Source organism: Numida meleagris, chromosome 3 (genome assembly GCF_002078875.1).
Source record: "Numida meleagris isolate 19003 breed g44 Domestic line chromosome 3, NumMel1.0, whole genome shotgun sequence".
NCBI classification, from domain to species: domain Eukaryota; kingdom Metazoa; phylum Chordata; class Aves; order Galliformes; family Numididae; genus Numida; species Numida meleagris.
The window spans coordinates 31390460-31412860 of NC_034411.1; the positions used below are offsets into that span (position 1 = coordinate 31390460).

At 39.1% G+C, this 22401-nt stretch overlaps 1 protein-coding gene and 1 long non-coding RNA gene across 3 annotated transcripts in view; both read right to left on the reverse strand.

Moving 5' to 3' along the window:
* Positions 1–11617, reverse strand: part of LOC110396656 — a 44666-nt gene extending 33049 nt beyond the window's left edge. The window contains exons 1-2 of the long non-coding RNA XR_002437135.1: positions 11476–11617; positions 10006–10332 (exon numbers count right to left, since the gene is read on the reverse strand). This is a non-coding gene — a long non-coding RNA (uncharacterized LOC110396656). The remainder of the gene's footprint in view (positions 1–10005; positions 10333–11475) is intronic.
* The window catches only part of TTC27 (tetratricopeptide repeat domain 27), a 107145-nt gene continuing 96775 nt past the window's right edge, over positions 12032–22401 (reverse strand). For both annotated transcript variants that reach the window (XM_021392469.1, XM_021392470.1), the window contains 4 exons: positions 19589–19786; positions 15709–15820; positions 15001–15101; positions 12032–12273 (listed from right to left, as the gene is read on the reverse strand). In XM_021392469.1, the coding sequence (XP_021248144.1) occupies positions 12151–12273; positions 15001–15101; positions 15709–15820; positions 19589–19786 (534 nt within the window). In that variant the 3' untranslated portion in view covers positions 12032–12150. The remainder of the gene's footprint in view (positions 12274–15000; positions 15102–15708; positions 15821–19588; positions 19787–22401) is intronic.

Consider the following 22401-nt stretch of genomic DNA (forward strand, 5'->3'; position numbering starts at 1 on the left):
GCAATCCTACCCAGTGGACAAACATCATTTAAATTCTCTGTTCCTGCAGCACAAAACTCTTAATTCAGTTCCTTTTCCTGCTGCCCGGGAAGAAATAAGCCAAGAGGGTTCCTTGTGGGGTACATTCATTCTGCTTAGTAGCTTGAGACTAGTCAGACTTGGAGAGTGTCCAAACTATTCCGTCTCGTAGTTCTCCCTTATGCAATTGCTCCAAGCCTAATCCCACTGGGAGCAGGCTGTCGGAAGAGATTCAGCCCTTGTGGGCCTGCGCATCCTTTTGATGCATGGCACGGATTGCCAGTCATAGGGAAACACCTGCTATCTGCAAAGAGGTGGAGAACAGCTTCTCCAGCCTCCCCGTTACGCCCAACTCACAGGCAGACGATCTGCGTGGGAGCACACACAGCTGGAGCAGGGGAGCAGCTGCTCAAGTCCCAGCTCCAATGTAGGAACCGTGGTATAAACTAAACACTTCTGCAGCATCCCTCGAGGTAGGCTCACCTTGTGCTTCCTTCCACTCCAGCTCAGTTGCAAATACCACCATAAAGTGGGAAACCCTGATGTCTAGTTGCAAATCACACACATGCCTTAAAGGCCTCGTGTGCCCCACACGTGGAAGCGCCACTCTCACCGCTCTCGCCCCTCTGTGCAATGAGCTGGGCAACAACAGGCACAGATTTCTACATGACAAACACAAATCTCCTTCCCTCACTCTCAGTCTTTTGGCAGGAAAGATTACTTACAGGCTCAGGCTTTCTACATTTAGAAAATTATCTTTAAAGCTGAAAATTGCATGCAGGGGCTTTCCAGACCCTTCAGTACTATTGGTAACAGCAACAGCAAGAGCATGTATCCTCCTCCATGTGTTCCTTTGGGCTCATCTTAAAAATACCCAGAGCACAAAAATAAGTCATGCCTGAAGGTCAGCTCAAATGAAATCTTCCAAATGGTGTTGAATGTGCCCTGTTAGACGCAGCTGAGAGGACAGGCTGGCGTTTATTTTCAACACCTTTCATATCTCTCAGTACTTACACTGATGGCAAAGGGGAGTCCAAGGAAAAAGATTCCAGGGAGGCGTACACCGCAGATCTCACTCTTCTGTGTAGGGAATCCATAAAACGGCTAAAGGAAACAATACCTACTACTTCCCTTGCCATTCAGCCATAGGAAGAGTCCAGCTACTGTTGAATTTACAGGTTCTCAGCAAAGAAGGCTGCTATGGACCAGCTGCCCCACTGGTGCCATCATCTGTGGCTGGATTATACAGTACATCTGGGACTGTAGGCATGCATGAATTTCAGATTTCTATTTCTTCTGACAAATTAAACCCTTTTACTGTTACATTGCTCTAAATATATTCTGGATATTTGTATTTGTTCAGTGCAACTGTGAGAGGCTTCCTTGACTTCAAACAGAAGTTACGTCTGTTACGTTTGCCTTCTGCTATATTCACAGAAAAGTATATCTAAATAAGGTGGAGATAGGAGCAGACTAAACGGAAGTAGGAAATTAAAATCCTTGTTCTGGGGGCAGAAGAAAGTTATTAATTCTAGTACTTGCTATTCACTAGTAAGTTTGATTATTTTAATGGTTTCCAACTTTCCTTTCCTGTTTAAATGTTCTCCCTTATCAGTCACTTAGAGTCTAAGGACTTTCAACACTGGCTTAATTCTGTCTTGTCCTCTTTTATATTCTCTCATCAAGACAGCCGTTATCTACTTGTCTTTCCATCTGTGGCTTATTTGTTCTGTCAAGCCAACAAGCTTCTCTTTGTCAGCTCCCCTAGGTCACATCTGGGACATCTTCCATATGTGTAACTAGACACAAAACCAATGACTTTCAGCCCACCTGCAGAGCCCTCTGCCTTTTACAAGGGTGCACCTCACATCTCCTGTACCTACTCAGAGAACGTCACAGCAACTTGTATTCCTCTGCTTATTTGGCAGTCGTTGGGTTGTGGTTTTCTTGGAGCAGGAACTGCATTCTACAGCTATGTCTAGGCTGTTCAAACCAACAGGGCCTGGGGAGACTATGATGGGCCTGGGCCATAGCATCATGGAATGGTGTGGATTGGGAGGGACCTTTAAGATCATCTAGTTCCAACTCCCCTGCCATAGGCAAGGATACCTCTCTCTAGGCCAGGTTGCTCAAAGCCCCATCCAGCCTGGCCTTGAATGCTTCAAGGAATCTTGTGGAATTGGTTGTATGGCCTCTGTCACGGTTTTGGCTTAGGTCTGCTAACTCTCACCCAGTCAATACACGGGCACAGTTCAAGTTTGGGCACTGGGGGATCATTCCCAATGTTATTTGAGAGAGAAACATGTTTAGCAGTATGGGTGTGAGCTGTGCCATGTCAGCATAAAGCAGGATAAATCCTAGCAACTACTACTGTAAATACCAGTCCTTCCAAAGGGACTGCCTGGGATGCTTGTGTGTTCTGCTCACCCCACAGAGGATCTCAGCCATGACTAAGGTCTCAACTTAATGTCTGAACCTCAAAACCTGAACAGCAGCAGTATTTTGCTACTTCTGAGGTCTGATGGGTGCTTGAGAAAATTTTTGCTTCCTCCTGATTTCACATTACTTTCCTAGCCAAAGCATTGCTACATCATGCTTTCATACCCCCAGCACAGAGATGAGCTCAGAGACCTTCCCAACACCACTTCTTAAATCCTCCCATCCCATGGTATAAAGGAGAGAGGCTTACAAAACAGTATTTATATCCATCCCCTCATTCTGCCACAATTAAACACCATTTTCAGAGTTGTGCTGAGATCACTGATAGTATCATGTGCAAACAGGACAGTAAATTATAAACCCATCATTCGCCTTTAAAAGGCACAAGAACAGAGACATACAGCAATCCTAAGTACATGTTTTTGCCAAGCAGTAAAAGGCAAAGTTGTTTTTAAGCTTTTGCCAAACAAATGGTGCTGTGAGAATCTTTATATATTTAAAATGTCTAATATTATTTCAGTTATCTTCCTCTTAAGTCTCTACTTTTTAATTATTTTTCCAAATAAGGTTTGAAATATTTGCAAGAGCTAATCATATTTAAGTTTGCAGAAAGACACATTCAAAAACTGCTAAAATTATGCTCAGGTAAGTTTCAACAGCTGCTATTTTTTGAGAGATGCTTACTTCAGTTAGCATGTTAGGATTCACCCTGATAAATCTACACAGGAGTAACTTTCCCCCATTGCAACCAACAAGGAAATGTAAACAAGTCAGGCTCGCATGCAGAACAAGCTGTGAGGGCTACTGGAGGTGCCTCCAGTTAGAAAGTGCTCTTGTACTTTCTGTGTACTCCCAGTCCTGAAGTGAGTAAAAAGGCTGTTTTGCTCAGTTTCTCAGGGGAGGCTCATGGCCTCTGCATTTGACAGATCAGAATAACACTGCTGCTCCGTTCCTGAAGTGCTGATGCAATATTTTCTCTGGAACTCCAGCAGAGTCAGAGTAAGACAATTCTAGATTAAATTTCAGTGACAATAAATCAGAGCATGAGAGCTTAAGACAAAAAACTCAAATGCAATTGCTTTTCTGCATAGATACTACCTACCCATCCCCACAATTTGTTTTTACTGATGTAGAGCCTTGTTGTAGAAATGCCATTACGTAAGGAAACGGCATCACGGAGAATATAAAGTTTTCCTGAGGATTTGTGTCTTGGAAGGTCAACATATCTGCAGTGATCCAAAACATGTGCAAACAGCATCTGACACTATATCCTAGTCATGTGCACTGCTGTCACAGCAAGCCACTTTCACTGCCTCTCCAAGACTTTCACAAGAAAGTGGGCCTTTAAGAAAAACGCTTGCAAAGTGCAAAATAATTTATTGTAAGAATGTATGAGAACATGTCAGAAAATGGTCCAAGCACACAAAGAAATTATGTGCACATATTTATGATTTTTAAGAAACTAATTTGCCACCTCCTTCCAAGTTTCCTTGGCCCAGTCCTCCAGGCAAAGCCTCAAACTGACCACTCAGCTAAAGGCACTATCAGCAACACAAGACAGGGTTCAGTTGCTTGGAGAAAAAACAGCAAACCCGTAATTCTAGCCAACCAACCCTGCTAACAGCGGTGATCACTAAACTGACATCTCCTTTGCCCAGTTAAACCTTAAGTAAATAACAAGATTTTAACCAGAATTTCTGAAATTTTGCCTCAATTAGAGGTAAAATTCTCTTTGCTTGAAAGAGAAGAGACCCAAAGGTCCCATGATATCCACAAGAGATTTGATTACCGTCAGCGACGCTATGCAGAAGGCACTCAAACAATGCAGTAATGGCTGGCAGCATACATCTACAGGATGGGTAAAACACACAGAGTCCCAGATATGCCACCATGCACATATGCACAAGTGTCTGTGACATCTGCGCTAAGGTAGGTAACTGGTGTCACCCAATGAAAGTGCAAAACTCTTGGTGTTACCCAAAAGAGTGAAGCACTATAGAAGAATAATAAATACAGGATGCAAAGAAAACAGGCTAAGAAACGGATGAACCTCAGATGATATAAGTTTTCTCCAGGATGTTCAGAAAGCTTTGGAAAATCCTACTGACCTGTGTCAATCCTTCTGATTCATCACTTCTCAAATGTTTGCTATGGTTCTAAATAGGAGCATCTCAGAATCAGAATTATTTCTGTTAACTGTTTCAGCAGTAAAACAGCACGTGCAGACTGAAGTACGTGTATTACTCTGTGTCATTTCTGAATGGCCTGACAACAGTTAAGCGTTCTCAGCATTATCACTGTTTTATTTCATTTTTATAGTTAATTTCTGAAAATGGATATACAAGCTTTTTTTCTTTTAAGTATTAAATTATACAGGATTGAATTCGAAGTTCTGGTTGAAATTGCATAGGACACTCTGATTTCAGACTTGCCCTTCTTCCCTATTAGCTTTCTTAAGATTACTACATCAGTAGAAGTCCTTCAGAAGCACAGACCAAATGCAGAACAGGCTTCAGCTACAAGAACTCCGCTTAGCATGACAGTAAGGTAGTTCTGCAGTTACAGATTACTAAAATTATCTGGCTCCAGCTGCTTGTCAAGCTTACAAACTACATGCCTGTTTTCTCTTAGAAAGAGAAAATGCAGACTGGCTGAAGCTGCGTTCACTATGCCTGGTTTTAGGACCACATAGAATTTACAGCCAAATTACAAGCCTCTAAAAATAGGAGGTGATAGCATTGACAATAGCAAAACCTGAGCAGTGCAAGACAGACTGCTATAAATACAGCAAATCCAAAAACTGTAGGTATGGCTGGAGTGTTCCCAAGCAGACTGAATCATTCAGACCATATGGGCTGTTAAAAGCCCTACAGTACACTGGTGTTTGCACCTACAGTTCGGTTCTTTTAATTCTGGGCTACTGCCAAGCTATGACTTACCTCTTCTCTCCAACTGTCATCTGTTACTTCTGCTTGGTCTGCTGTCTTTCTCTGGCAATGGATTAGTTTGGTCTGACTATTTACTGCTCAGTTCTCTGCTCTAGGAAAGAACTGGCCCTTCCTACCCAATGAGCAGCGCTAATCTTTTTTTCATTGTTCAGAAGTTGCATAGGGGCCACCACCATCCCTGGGCTGCTGTTGTCCCTCCACAGCCTCAGCTTTTGGTTAAGGTTTGCAGTGCTCTTTACCTCCTTAAACATAAAGGCCCTCATCCTCTGTCTCATCCCCACGGTTGCTTAGACAAAGCAGAGGGAAAAACATTCTTTTTCACTTCTTTGAATAGATCCCTTCTTACTACAAGTTCCAATTCTCACGTTGCTGTTAGCTATCTTCTACACTAACTGCAATCTTAAGAACCTTCCTAGCATCTTCCCTACCAAGAACTTACAGAGAAATTTTAAGGAAATTGAGAAGAAAGATTGCAGGGAGGGGAGGAAGGGGCACGACTACTGGAAACTGGCAAAATGAAACCGGCATAAACACACAAAGAACTATTAAAAGCTGGTGGTGCTTTTCCAGGGAACACAAGTCACAAATCTGGCAAAGCTGAAAGGAATTTATGTGAAGATGAACAGGTCAATCCCGCTCCAGAGTTCAGGGAGACACAGATGTGGTTCTCACAACTGCATGATCACCGTTCCAGGGAACAGAAAGCCTTGTGGGTTTGCAGAACCTGAAAATTACGCAGGACAGGGGGCTCGTAGGTGGGTGAAATGCCAGCACTTAAGACGGAAAGAGTATAGTGCTCATTTAGTGATGACAGAGAAAAAGAGTCGAATTGTAGAGTTAACTTCTAAACGTGACTTGCAAAATTTAGTTAATTCACTTCAGCAGCGATGTCATGAACAGGCTAACTTTCCATTTTGAAGAATCTCATGCTGTTAACCCCAGTTTTCTATTGTATGGCTCTTGGTTGGTATCATTATGTGTTAATTACATTCATTTTTGGCCAGGAACCGTTGCAGTTGACTCACAGGTCACTGGGGTTTAAAGTAAATAGAAAAAGAAGAAAAAGGGATACGTGACATCACTGGTGACTAAAAGGTTCTTGGTGTGTTCTGTAAAAACAGTCTGGTCAGAGTAAGCTGGAAACAGGAAAAAAAAGGACTTCCAAACCTGGGTCACCTTGGAAAATAGCGCTACACACAAAGTAGTTAATCATCACAGATTTCCAAACGCAAGCCACCCCGTTCTTGCAGAGATCCAGTTTAGGTTTGAATCAGTACTAGTGGTTTAAAGTTGTAATCAGTCTTTTATTTACCTCGGTAGGGCAGAGCCCTGACTCACTCATGTGTCTTGTCTCTATCCAGCATTCTCCTCTTGCTCAGTGAAGCCAGTCTGAATCCGAGAACTCACTTTTATTGCCTTTAACATTGAAATCCAAAGTGTGGAAAAAGTGAGTAAAAGGGCAAATGCTATAAAAATAATAAAAACAAACAAAAACACCCAAGACCACCGTTGGATTTGAAGAGAGGAAACAAATCTGCTAAAGATACAACAAATGTTATAAAGTGTTCCTAAGAGTAAGGGTGACTCCATTTTCAGCAGGCAAATCTAACTAAAAATGCTCCCAGGGTCACAAATTTTCTGTTCATTTGCTGAAAACCAAACACAGTCACTAATAATGATTACTCCTTTGAAGAATGTTAATAGCTAAAAGAAAACCAACAAAAAACCCACACAATCTCCGCCACTGCTTTCAGCCTATAAAGGAATACTCTTTTATTAGTGTTGCTGAGGGATTAGTAGAAATGTGTAATGAATGCAGCTACTATATTTGAGCACTTCCCTGACTAAGCTACTTGTCGACTGAAACCTATCTATTTATAAGCGCTTTTGGATGATGCAAAAAAATATCTGTATTGCAGTATTGCAACAGCTTTCACGTAACAGTAAACATTTTCTTGCCATTCACATTGTGACATTTGTCTCATTTGTCAAGTTTTATCTCAGAGTCCTATCACGTAAAACGTGGAAGATGGGCTTTCCTACATCTGGCCCGATTTGCTTATGACTTCTGATCTCAAAAGAAGTAACTGTTACTGGTTTGGCAGTTCTCAGCAGGGGACAGGCGCACCTTCCAGATGCACCTGTGTATGCAGAAGACCTTAAGAAATGTCAATCAAAGCAATTCTTAAATTAACTGCTGTCCACGTCTGTGTTAATTCAAAGTAACCACCAACTTTTTACAACTAAAAAAATTACTGATGTAGAATATTCTAACCTGCTCATTCTTGAGCTCTAATGCAAAGTCTGTTCTATTAACATGTGCATTTAAATGATTCATAAATTTGCAATCGCAGTGGAAATCTCTACTGTGAATACAAAAATAAAAACAACGTAAGTTAAAGTATGCTTACATGTTTTAAGCCTAACCAGGAGACCAGCAACAAAAGGCTGTATGGAAATCGGAGTTGAAACAAAGTCATCGGCAAGTTCAGATTAAAGGCATAGAGTTTAAATGTATTAAGTTATAGCAGCAAAGCTTTATATCCCTGATTTACAGGAAACATTTACAAATTATTTAGTTATTGCCCATTAATAACCAATTTAGATGACCCATGTTCTGGCTGAAATTAAAACCTAACTTTGTCAAATTTGAATAGGGACTTTGTAAAGAGAGTCTATGAGCGTGGAATGGAGAAACAGAAACGCGCTGATCTTCTGAGTGCGCTAAGCACAAACTTTAAAGGTCAAACGCCTTTAAGTGCTTCTTCAACAACACAAGCAAACAACTAGTCAGTTTTGAAAATGAAGAACATGAATGCTGTACAGCCATCACTTAAACTAGTGACAAGCATGCTAGAAATGCAGAGACAGGAGGCTGACATCTGTTCCAGTCTCTGTACTGAGTGCTACTTTCATGAGGTTTACCCTCCTGTAAAGGCTCACTCCTCTTACACCTTCAGAATCAACAGCTCTGTTCTACGACACAGGCACACATGATGATATATATTTGTGTTTTTATGTATGCATACATGCTTGCGGATACATTAAATATAAACAAAACCCACCAAATTAATTTTACAAAAGCACTTCTGAAACACGAATCACCTAGCTTAAGCAATCACATTGAAAATAATTATACAGATTTCCCTCTGAGTTCCAGTTCAAGCTCAGAGAACCCAAGCTGGAAGAAAAGTTAAATACTCATATATTAATTATTAGTAGTATGGAAATAGCAGGGTGGTTGTGGTTTTTCTTTTTTTTTGCTTCTTTAGGCAGTAATGCTCCAAAGCAGGATGAAATTAATATCTTTTTTTCTACCTTATTTATTTTGATAATAAATGTAACAATAGTTTCAACCCATGTACATATATACCCTAAAGCTAACCTTGTGAATGTACCCTCTGTATTTGCATACAAGTCATACACCGTTACTAGACATGAAAAAATATTCCAGGCCTTATTTCATTCCGAGGGATGTTTGGTAAAGAGCTCTGCATGAATGCTGGGATGAAAGCTGCCCGCCTCTCCGAATGGACCGGTCAGTGTGGCAGATGGAAAATGGAGGACAATGGGACATGACACACATCATCTAGTGGTATTTATTCAGGGAGACCTGCCTGACTCAGGATGGCCTCACTGGCCCTAAGAACATTCACTGTGAGTAGTGATATCCCAGCCCACGAAAAGCACCACACCCTGCTGCAATATTCTGTGCTGACACAGCCCTCTGAGTGAATCAGGAGATCTTCCCTGGCTTCTGAATACCAGTGGTTGAAAATACATTGTAGATTGAATCATATTAGGTCAAAGACACTTAAACAAATCCTCTTAAGCCAGGCAAGTAAATTCTCCTTCATAGAATCATAGAATCACCAATGATTGGAATACATCATATATTTTTCCTGCTTTACCAGCTTTACGCTCATCTTCAAAACCCTGAGACAGTTGCTTTGCGGGTAGGCAGAGGCTGAAAAATTCTAGACTCACTCATTTTGCCCCTGCTTCACACCAAAGCAGCTCTAATGGCAGATAAATGACAAAAAGAAAAACAACACAGAGTACATAAAGTTCTAATATATAAGCAATTCCTGTGAAATACTGCTTAATCTGGTACATGCTACACTATGTAATTTTTCTCATATGGCTATGCACATAGCACTTGAAAACAGACATTACAGAGGTGTTTGTAGGTATGATAACTACATTGGGAAAGGTCTATACAGCTTTGCTAAACCCACAAGGATTCCTTCCTCAGCTGTCATGAGACTGGTTTAAGTGAAAAATCATTTCCATGTTACAAGACAGATGCTCCCTGTGGGATGAAGATCTGGAAAGCCTATATTCTGCTTGGGAAATGTTCCCTTTTCTTTCCATGCTAGAAAGCTTTTTGACAGCCACAGCTTTTGTGGTAACAGTCTTTTTTGGTCTTACAGAGCTAAATGCTCTTGGCACGAGTGCAGAACATGAGTATCATACAACGTACAGAGGCGGCTTTTGTTTTAAAAGTCGTCTGTGATGAACTCCTTATAGAAGTAATCTCACCTTGTATCTGAGAGAGAAGAAAACATCACTAGTACAGTAAGAGGTAGCAAGAACATACCTGGAAAGAGACTTAGAACTGGTGTTCGGTCTCATGGATGAAGTGACTGAACTCTCCTGGGATGATCTGTTCTGAAAAACCAGTGTCTCCTGAAATGGTGATCCAGCTCCTGCTTCTCCATCCTTCACAACATTTATGCTGTCTGTACATACTTAGGTTGTATTTTTTTTTTTTAAGTCTCTGCAGACATTCCCTTTCTATTACACTAAATATGACAGTAAAAACTGGTGTGCTGCCATGACACTAGCCATTCCACTCTTCAGCAGCACACTGCAAATAGCATTCCTTGTATTAGATGAAAGACAAAGTTATTTATATTCCACACATCTGCAAGGAGAGAGAAGCTCAAATGAGAAAAAATCTGTCCTGAAAAAACATGAAAAACTGCAGAAGAGATGCACTGGAGGAGCAGAATTACTTTTTCATATGACCATTTGCTTGAGAATTGGATATAATTGTGGCTTACATTTTGTCCTAAGATCTCCAGAAGACTGGGAGAGTTTTCTGCCACCAAATCATCCCATGCCTAAACCCTTCCCAAGAGAAATTAACCCTGGGAGCAACACAATAGTTTTAAAGATTTTTCATCTCTGTGAATAAGTCATATAAAAATATAAAACAGCAACAGTGGCGTAATTCCCACAAAAGGGATAGACCTTTTTGTTTGTTTTAATTCATGAAGGCCCTTCACTATATACATGAGCAAAATGGAAATGTCTCCAACAAATTCACTCTGTGAAAACTTTAATGTCTCTCTCTTTATGGCCCATTTCTATGAAATAATGTTGTGGACTCAAGTTCCCCCCATGAGCAGGTTTGCCCCTTGTTAAGATTAAGCTTTTTGTGGGAGCCTCACATTATAATCCTGACAAGTAAGCAATTCATTCTCCATTCTTAGAAGCTTTACAAGGATACAAAACTCTACAAAAATGTCAAGATGTGTTCACCTTTCAGCACTGAAATAACACTCTTTTATTACTGCTTCATATCCATTTACTTCATGGTTCAGTTTTCTTTTACCTTCCAACTCTCCCCTTAGGGACAGGACTCGCCATTTACAACTGTCACAGCTGTATTGCAAACCGAGCATGCCCAGAGCACAGACAGCCACATTGCTGACAGTCACACTCTCAACAGAAAGTCAAAATCTCAGTGCCTGGGAAAACTGTCTTGCATTGGTTTCTGAATAACCCTACAGTTTCTTGTTTTAGGAAGAGCTGTAGCAAAAGTGCTTAAAAATTGAGAAATGCAAGACAGCCTAGATAAAACCAGCCCATCAGATACAAGCATTTCCAAGCAGATTTTAGTTTTACTGATGCCAACAGAGAATCCCCCTTGCCTCTAAAAGGCCCAAATGCGTTGATCTATTGCACATGGGTCATAAATGTATCTTTGAAGAAAATACTGCTGCTTTACTCTTTGTACATCCTGCTTCTTTAACGGTGTAACAAAAAAAGATTAAATTATTACTTTTGGGACTCCACTTATACTCCTTTGTAAGCAATTAAGCTGACGACTGAACTAAAATTGGAGTGCGCCTGAAGAGGAACCCAAGGCCCGATGCGCACTCCCTCACACCCGCGGGCCGCCACACACCGCCCTGACTCATGGCCCCTCGCGCCACAGCCCGCCCTCGGCTCAGCGCCTCAGGCCTTGCAGCTCCCGATTGGCCAGCTGTAGAAAGGCACGCCCTCCGATTGGCTGTGCACCTCGCTGGTGAGGGTGTGATAGGTGGGAAGTGTCAGCTCCCGCCTCCGCCGGGTGGTCTTCCATCTCGTCCAGCCCGGCACCTCTCGCGCTGCCCGGCTCGCACCCCGCGGGTGGGTGGGGCGCCCCGCGGAGCCTGGCGCCGCCCGCGCCATGCGATCAGGCAGAACTAATCCTCAATAATTGCCTTATAAACACAGCCGTCTCGCTGCCAGAAAATCTGGGCCCGAGAAAGCAGACGCACTACTTTGTAACACTGCGAAAGCAGATAAGGATCTTAAGCAGTCTATTATCTGAAGAAAGCTGACCACAAGAACAGCATTGTTCAGAAAAACGTTTATTGGGGCTGTAGTTGCTTTAGAATTCTAACAATCAGTAAAAGCTGTAGCAAAACAAATACGTCATTCTTGTCTTCCAGTCACGAAATCTGTCTGTGTTTCAGCCCTGGTCCCTCAGCTGGTTGCTCAGTTCCTGGAGTTCAGCAATCAAGTTGTCCATAGTTGTCACCTCATCAGCGATCTCGCTGCAAATCTCATGGCTTCCTACATCTGCGAAGCGTTGCTGTGCAACAGAGAGAAACGTTAGTTTAAACCACATTTACAGTTTCTCTGTTTCAGGGGAGACAGCTCAGGAGCACTCCTCACCACTACTGTGCTGCCTTTCATATTTTTAGGCAGGGATCTCCAGTGTGATCTCCCTTGCCTCCGCTGCCAACCCTTAAATGAGGTCTGGGAAGGGGTGGATCCTAGCTCCACTCCTGGACACTCAGTTACATTGCATGCATCTGAGCTCCCCTGGGTTGGCCCTGCCTTCCCACCAGGTGCTCAATCACCATTTCAGGTCGTGACTTAGCATTTCCACTACAGGAGACCCAAACATATGTTTCCCCCTTATTATGTAAAAAGGAAGTGAATCACACTTCATCTGTCATAAAAAAAAGCCAACATGTAGAGACAAAACAAACCCAGAAAACAAAAGTTGTTGTGGAGTACCTCTGTCATCATTATGTCATCAAATCATAGTAGAACAATACAGATATATATATAAAAGTACTTAAAAAGCCTGAACCAAAGTCATCAGTGCGTTTCACAACAGTCCTGTCACTGAACCAAGGAACATCTTCCTCAAAATAGGAACATGTTCTTAATACAAGTACAGAGGCTCCTCTGGCTTCCAGCCCGCAAACCTCACACTTCGGGATGTGACAGAAAAGTTCGGTTCTTTCTGGCTAAAACAGCTCAAAAGAACAGAATGATATGATTATTTATCCATTTTTCCCCATACAGTTAAAAGAGTTTTATTCAACTAGATACAGCCTGGGGAGAGTTCATGCACCACTGCTCTTTGGGCTTGTGCCTCATGTTTTCCCGCAACAGTACCCACATTTCATGCATTTACAATACAGCTCCAGGACCTCTCTCCTGTTGGAAGACCCCACCTGTCAGATCTGAATGATGTGTGGCGCCAAGGAGCAGAAGAGGGCCCACTGTGCTATGCTTCAGAGCATGTGATGGCCCAGAAAGCTCTGTTCAGAAAGGAGCCTGTTAACAACACATTTTCCAGGAGCAGCCTTTAGCAGAGTCTGGCTGCATTATGAGAGTGGCACAAGGCTTGGGCTGGATCCTCAGTGGTGGAAATCTAAGTAGAGGTGGGAAATCTGAGAAGCAATGTTGTTTCACCAGTATAAAACCTACTAATTTGGTCCATTTGCATGTCCTGACAATGGAATTTTGGACTATCACTGTTTGAAATCTACTTTCACTACTCCTTTATTCCTTCTGAAATCATAACTGAGTCTGCTCTTAGCCTTTTTTTGTGCGTTTTTCTCTCTTAAAATAAACAGTTAACCACAAAACAATCACGCACTGATGACGCAGCAGCTGAGTTTGGACCCTCTTAAACACTTGAACTGTTTGTGCATATCATCTCACAGAAGATGGCTGTTTTGAAACCACAATCAACACATTTCAGAAATTCAATTAGACTTCAAATAAAAAAATAAGATGTCATATTGGAAAGTGTGCAAACACAATTAAGTCACACTGGCAGCTTTATCTCTAACATGTCAGCTTTCTGCAAAATGACATAAATCTCAGGGACACCATTATCTGCCCATCTATATAGAAGCACCTTCATGAATTAAGAAAACAATATATTAGATTCAACTATTCTTAATCTTTCAAGATTGTGTTATTATAAGATAAACTACCACCAATACAAGTTTATATCATTTATGTCAAGTGAACTTGGTTTTTCTTTTTTTTTCTACAGTCATGGCCAACGTACAGGCTCTTTTTTTTTTTTTAAATAACATTGTGAATCACAATACAACACACAAATTGTGACTTTTTTCACTACATTCCTATGACTTTCATGTGTTAGTATCTATTAGCACAGTTAGTTATGGAGCTCACTTGTGTCTGCTTTATACAGCTTTCCTACTGTCTTATCCTTAAAATTCAGGATTTAAAAGAAAGTCAGTCAAGTTTAACACACTGACGATAGATCAACACTTTGTAACCCAAGCACATGTTATAAAACTTACACTCTGTAATTCACATTTATGAAACCCCCCCAAACAGCTAGGAAGAATAAGACATTAAGTGCACTTTGAACAAAAATGTATTCTGTATCAGCTCTCAGTTTAACAAGGGCCGTGTCTCATGTTGTGAGGTACACTGTAAAATTAGGATAGTAATGGTGCAGAAACAGGCTTGGCTCTTTGGGTGACTGGCTTTGGAGGCACAAACTACAGCTCCAAAACCAAAATGTAATTCAAATACAATAGCCTTTTCCAAATAATTACTATCTGAACTGATAAGATATCCATGAAAGCCTAATTAAAATGGTTTTCTCCCTTAATAAATAACTGTGATGCAAAGTAGTCTGGACACAGTTCTCTCCCTTTTAGAGGTTTACAAGCCATTCCTTCTCAGACTGCTCCACTCCTCCCCATTATTACTCACGTTAAGGAATAAGCCTTCAAAATGACTGATTTCTTCCAAACATTTCAGTCTGTATGCCCAACACCAAATTAAATCCTAACTCAGTCTGAAAGATAAGACTGATATTTTATAACAGTAGGTTTATTTCAGTTAAATCCTAGCAGGAAGAAGGTTAGTAGAAGTCTATGTACAAGTGGAATCCTTAGTGTAGATGTGAACATCTTTCTGATGATTCACCAAGACAGGAAGATATTATTTAAGTATCTTAATATCTTTAAATGACTTAAGACAGAAAAATGGGTGCCAGTAACAGAATAAAGATATGTAATTCAAACATTCCTACCTTTGCTTTGGATGACAAGCCACGTAAGTTAAGCCGAGCTGAAGAAAGTATCTGCAAAGCTTCCTGATTATTTGATTTGTTCTTACTGCATTTTATTGCCACTAGAATCCAAACACAGAGGAAGAGGACCCCAAAACAAAAACACGTTACCTCAACAGCAACAATCTTTAAGCAACAGCATTTGATTAAAAGTACCTTGATATCACGTATATATAATGTTTGAATGCAATGTTTCTTTTTGGGATATTCTAAAATAATGCCAAGTAATTTTGGGAAAATCCCTCTAAAACCAGTATGTCTATGACTAAAAGAATCCTTCTACACATACTACTGCACATACTACTGCATAGCCAATAGTCTTATTGAGTAAAGTATACATACAACTACCTACCCTGGAGATGTTGGCATGGCACTGGCAATCAAACGTCATGATTTGAAAACTGAAATGAATTACTGATGCATTTACACTTGAACTATGAAATTGCTAGATCAGGAAACACATTGGAAAACACGGAGTTACCATTTTACCATTCATGTTTGCTGACTTGCCTAACACAATTTCTACCTTATTCCAAGTCTGGAATGTTCTACGTTAGAAGACTCCAAATAGTAGGAATAAATATAACGAATGAGGCAAAATTTTATTACTTTCCTTAATAAATATTGGCTACACTCATCATGTATAGGCTCTTTTCAGGTAGGACATACCATGTGCAATCTCTATGGCTCCTTTCACAACTTCCTTAAAAGAAGAAACGTCTTTCTCCCAATCATTTGACTGAATTTCACATTTATGTGCCTTAGTAAGACACTGCAGTGACTGCAAGGAAGGAAAGAAAAGATCAGTACTCATGAAAACAAATTAGGAGACTAATTTAGTTTTAAGTGGCTATAAATTTGGCGGTCAGTAGTCAAGAAAATAAATGTATCTTTACAATGCTTGATTTTCTGCAAGTTGAAGTAGCATCTTTTTCTGCAGTGGTAAGCACCAGCTGTAACACAGATGTTATTCACCAATATTGCATCTCAAGTATGACAGGCATATAAAGTAACATGTATCTAATTTTTATTTTTTAAAAATCTGTCTAGACTGATGGATATGACCCATATTTGCTAAGGCATCATAATTGAATGCACATGAAAAAGGAAAAATACTTGTACTCACACTGAAGAGTAATTTTGTAGCTATTAAATGCAGAACTGAATACATCAAAGTTTTCTTTCTATATATGTATTTTTGGTGAGTATTTTACAGACACAGCTATTAGATGCCATACTGCACTGGTTCTCAGTGTGAACAAAATAAACTGAAAAAGTAAACAAACAACATCACAGGAGGGTTCCCCATTAAGAAAAAGCATATAACAAGGAGTAGGAAGATGCATGGAGAGTAAATGAAAACAGTTGTTTTCTTCTGGTGAAAGGACAAGAAAGAAAAATCTGCCAATTCATCTCATTATTGTAACTTCTGTTAACTTTTGGTAACCAGAGAACAGAAATTGAGTAATGCCGTACTAGAATTAGTACTCCATTAGCCAGAAGAGGAAATAACCAGTTCATGAATGAAATAAAAAATTATATTTGAATGTAGGGTGGTTAAGAATTGAAGTCAGGACATACAGCTAGTCCAAACTAATAAGCATTCAGCATTCATAGAAAAGTCTAAAAACAATTATTAATCTCGGAGCTTATTTCATGAAAATCTAGTTAACTAAGCCAAAGCACATGGATCAGCAAGTGAAAAAAATAAGAAACAAATTCATTTTTGCTTTCTTGTTTTGTTTTCTTTTCTTTCTACAGTGAAAGAAATACTTGAGACAGATGCATATGAAAGATGCAAGGCTTAGTTCAATGACAACTTCAATCACTTATTTTTAATAAGTTTCAGTATTATGCAAAGGAAGAAAAAGCTGTCAGTGCAGTATGCGTACTAGAGCACAACAAAGCCTTCTGACTGCTGAACAAGAACAGATGAAATATGGGGACTGTCAGCCCAGAAGCTTCTAGTTTCTGTCTCCTAACAAGAATTCCATCCACTACTGCCCAGGTGACTGAACTACTCATGCTGAATGGCTGCAAGTGGCAGTAAAGGCGTATCAAGTCATACCAGAGCAGATTATTTCTTTTTTTGGAATAACCTAGGTTGTAATTGCTGGTAGCAATTACAAGGAAAAACTTCCAAGAGAACAGTTTTTACAGCAGCCTGATTTTAATCTTAACATGTCTGAGTTAGAGCAACAAGCCAGGGCGTTTTGTTGACAGCTGTCAGAGAGGGCAAAGAATTCAAAGCTTCATTGGTTGGTTGTTTGCACTTCTGGAACATGAATTTATCCTGGAAGGAAAAGGCTATGACCAGGGGAAAGTTTAAGGAACAAAAGGTTTTCAGAATCCAGGTAGGCAGCTTGAAGGTTGGAAAGAGTCCTTGGTGGGAAAGGTGTGGACTGCGTTTACGGCAGCAAAGAAAGAAGCTCTCAATGAAGTGGTAAGTCAACTACACAAAAGTGTAAGAGTAAATATATTCTAGGTTAAAAAAAAGTTAATATATTGTTTTCACTCCTAATGCTCATCTAACTGATTCATTGTATACAAATCACTGTAGTGAATCATAGCTGTAGACTCAAATGATTCATGGTGTCAGATACGACAGCAGAACAGAAATGCAAGCAAACAAAAACGAACAAAAAAAAAATCTCAACAATAGCCAGACAGATATTCTTCCAAATTAAGTTCTAAGAAAAACATGGGCTAAATATAATTAAATCTGCACTAAATAAGGTATTGCATTATGGAATAAAGGTCAAACTCTACATTTGTAAGAAGGAACACAATCCTATGATAGATCTTTTCCTATCTCTTTGTCCTATGATGCCACAAAATAGTAAATAATACCCTTTCAGAATTCACTGACCTTTTGAACAATAAAAATGGGTTGAAAATTGCAACAACATATCTGGAATTCTTCTATAGATAATTATATTCACTTAATATTTGACATTAAATGATACTTCTGGCAAATAAATACTCATGTTTTTCACATTTATACTTTATAATTTGATATCAAAGAAGCTAGCAGTGACTATCTAGTACATTTAAATTGATTTTTATATTAGTTTGTGCTGTGACTGTAGACAGTTTTGCTCTTTCATGATTCATCTCTGCCCATCACACTAGGATACTTGGATATACATGGAAGCATATCGTAAGTATTATAAACATGACTGCATTTTGCAGGGCAAGCCAGGCTGTATGTTCCGTAACAAGTCTGATTAGGAAACTCAGTTAAAGTCATGTCTACTCCACAAATTGAAACCATGTTTATAACTGGGTTAGTGAAAAATACTGTGATGTAACCAGATTCTGAAATGATTACATTTATAGTATAGACAGAGCCTCTCCTAGTTTGCATGTCTGAATAAGAATCTGTGGATATATTACAGGATATTGCAGAGTCTGTACTTCTGAATTCTAAATAGGCCAAATCCCTTTTATTGTTTAGTAGTAAAGAAAAGTAGAGAAGAAAAAAAAGGGAAGAACTGAAGTTACAATGGACTCGAGAAAGGACTAAACAAGGCATTTCACAGGGCAGAGACTGAAAAGGAAGACACTGAGCAAGGGCCAAATAATTTCAATTTTAACTGCAAAGGCATACAATTTGTGGGCCCAACTACATGCATAATATACTTGACATCAAGTGATAAGGAACCTTCCAGAGAGATTCTTGTCCTGGCCAAAGGCATACCCTTATTAGGAAACACATACTGAGTGCTGACCTTGTGTATTTTCAGCTTCAGTGAATATGTGATAACCTGTAAGTATTTTTGGAGTGGGCAAGGCTATTTGAATTTTGGAAATTCAACATCAAATGCAAAGTACTGTCTAGCATACACAAAAGTAAACACTTGAAGCAGTACTGAGTGGTTAATTTTGGAAATGCAATCATCTCAATTTCCTGGGAAGTAATAGGAAAAAGAGGTGGAAGTTAACATAGCTAAACTACAGAGAGGTAATGGGGGAGGGTCCAAGAGTTTAACAGGTTAAGAATTACAAAGTTATATTAATTCCATTTTAAGCTACGTATGGACAAAGCACTCTTATACTGGAAGCTCTGAGAAACAGACCTTCTTAATGTGTATTTTTTCTTTGTGGACCCAAAGAAGAATTTAGATGGCTTATGATGCCACTGGATCATGCCATTATTATCCATTCTTTTTTCCAGAAGGTACCGTTTTTTCTTTTCAGTATCAAAGATTTCTATTAAAAATAAGAATATATTATATCTATTAGATTGCTGCCAAGAAAAATTTCAGAATATGAATCCAGGACAATGAACGTGTATAGTGTTAGGATGCTTTACAATGAAATACTGATAAAAGGTATATTTTTTGAATTCTAAAAGGATGTAAAATATCTTGCTTTTGTTAGATAATAAATACGCGTGCTGTAGAAACGTGAAGAACAGAAGATAAGCTTATTGAAACACAATAGCAAAACACATCTGGAACAACAGCATGTCTTACTATAGTACTTAGTTTGCTGGAGAAAGTTTGTACAGTGTGTGTCCATAACACAGAAATCAGAACACATTTACCTTTTCAATATCTTCACTGCTATCATTCTGTCCATTTCCATGAAGTCGGGCATAAAGTCTCCAGATTTCCCCATCATTTGTCACTCGTGAAGTCACTCTACCCAACAGCTCTTGCAATTTCCCCTTCAATCCACTTGCTACTTCTCCAGTGCGATCTGCCATTCCATCCACTACTGCCCTGACCAGAATAGCTAAAACCTTAAAAAAGCAGCAGAAAATAATTTTTATTTCAACTCAAATCAACATAAATACATATAATGAGCATCAGTATAAAAAAAACAAATGAAGCACCACATAGCAAATACAGTATTTATTAGGGGAATAATTCAACCAATTTAAACTTCATTTACAAGATTCTATGGTTGGAGAAGATAAAAGGGTGAAAGAGCTAAGATACAAATGTTGGGTTATCCTGACAGGCTAGTGTGAAAGAGAATGGCATAGAAAATTATGGCAGCATTGCAAAGATATATTCACCTTATAATATAAAATGATCAGTAAACAGGCTGAACAGAGTAATGAGGTAATGGAAGACACTGATGTTTACAGGACCTCTGTTTAGTTGCCTTTATAGATATATACTGGATGAGACTGGAAACTGGAAAGCAACTGATGCTACCCTGGAAATTCTGTTTAATGCATTTCTGGTAAAGTCAGCCAGTTCAATGAAACTTTTTACAAGCACTCATTTAATGACACTACTTTCTGAGTAACTGACTTGAGAACGTTGGATCTGACCTGAAGAATCGCTGAACACTTGCACCTGCTGGTGAACTGGATAGGAGCTGCATTTTGCGTGTATGAAATGCAACAGTGTCCCAAAACCAGAAAAACAACAAAGCTGTGTGTTTTGAAGAGGTGGACACTCAGAATTAGAAAATCGTTTCACTGAACCTTCGTTCTCAGGAAAATTGAAACAACAAACAAATCAATGAAGGCACTGAATTAAATCAGAAGAAAATAAAACCCGTGTAAGCTGTGACTTACTGAGAACTACCTTTATTGCGTAGCACAGAAGAGAGATCAGCAAATAAAAATAAAAATAAATGGAAGTCTCCTAATGCTTGCATTCATAAAGGTAGGTGAAAAAACCCACTCATTTCCCAACTTTAACACTCCAGGATTTTTGTCCACAAATTCATATTTACTACGAAATCACATTAATAGTAACATTAATATCAATCAATTAATTTCAAATTTCAAAGCTGATTTGTGAATAACCTCAAACCACACAAATATACTGCTGCTCTAGAAGAAGTAGGGCAGAGATGCACCCTTGTGAACCAAGATGTGGTTCATTGGCAAGAAAGTAATATAAAAATTAGCACGGCAAAGTATATTACACTTGAAATAAAAATTTGTGAAGTTTAATAATTATGATGTCATTATTCTAATACAACTTTTCTTAGAATTACTCAGTTAACATATATCCTAAGAAATAATTACTGACTTCAATGAAAAACAGACTAGTAAAACATCCTCATCAAATTGAAATAGCTCATAATGTTATGAAATAGATGTATATAAAAGAAAGCAAAAAAAAAAAATACCCCACAACCGCCCTATATATTTCCCCAATTTCTTTTCACAATCATTACCAGAAACATCTGAACATCACCTAAATGCAATCCTCGCCCCCAAAACAATAATAACATATCCTTTATAAAGTTTTGAAAATCATATGGCATTTGTGTTTTAGAAACTAAAGGAATAAAATCTATCATTAAATGAATCAGGTATTGTTTAAATATTTGCTAGAAAAGCACCAGAAAGTATTGACATTTCTATTAGTATAACAGCGGTGTAAGGAGAAACATTGAATCTGTTTTGAAAAGGAAGTAAAGCTGCCCTGAGGATTCATATATGTATGCATGACTTTTCCATCCATTTCTCAGTCTATAGTATCAAAATTGTTCCTCTAAATAGTAAAAGTTCAGGTATACATCACCTATAGTTATCAAGAGTCCTACAGGCAATATTTTTTTGGATGTGAAAAAAGTTTCCCCAGACAGCAGGATTCAGCAACTGAAAAATAACTTATTCATGAATGAGTTCATGCTTTGCTTTCGCTTTAATCATAATCTCTTTTTTTTTTTTTTTTGTTATTCAGCATAAAAGCATTAGCATTACAGCAGTTAAAATAAAGCCCGTGTGAAACCCCAAATTAAAGGGTCCATTAAATACTAGTTAATGATTAATACTACTTGGCTGTGCCCATTTGTTAAATTAAGCTGTTTAGAATAGCAAGTGAATCGTGCTAATTGTCAAGAAGTATTAGCAGTCCAACAGAGCTTTCCATTTTAGACAGTTGCCTTAAGTGTTAGACGTTAATTTATACCTTTGAGAGTTAAGCTGCCATATACACTGAACTAATGAAGCAATGCTCTGCTGCCCAGGGTCCTACACAAGTAGTAGGGTTTGTTTGTTTCTTTTGCCTCTGTTAATAAACTGTGCCACGCAGGACCACCGTGCAGAATACGTGTTTAGTATGTCACACCATTTGTATTCTTCTTACTCCTTTTCTTTTGTGAATTTGTGTGTTTAATAAAAACTTAACAAAAGACCCCACCTGGGCATACTAACAAGTATAATTGTTTTTAAATGCTATGACTGGTATCAGTCTTATTTCAGAATTGTTCTCCAAGCTGTTCCTTTCATATAAAAATTCACTTTATCCAACTACTTTTAGAAGCTTAACTAATGCAAATAAAGATTGACAGTGCTCCATAAGAAATGAACTCTCAGATACCAGATCCAAAATGACAACTGTGCAGTCACTGAGCTCTCCCTATGCCCTCCCAATCCCCAAATTA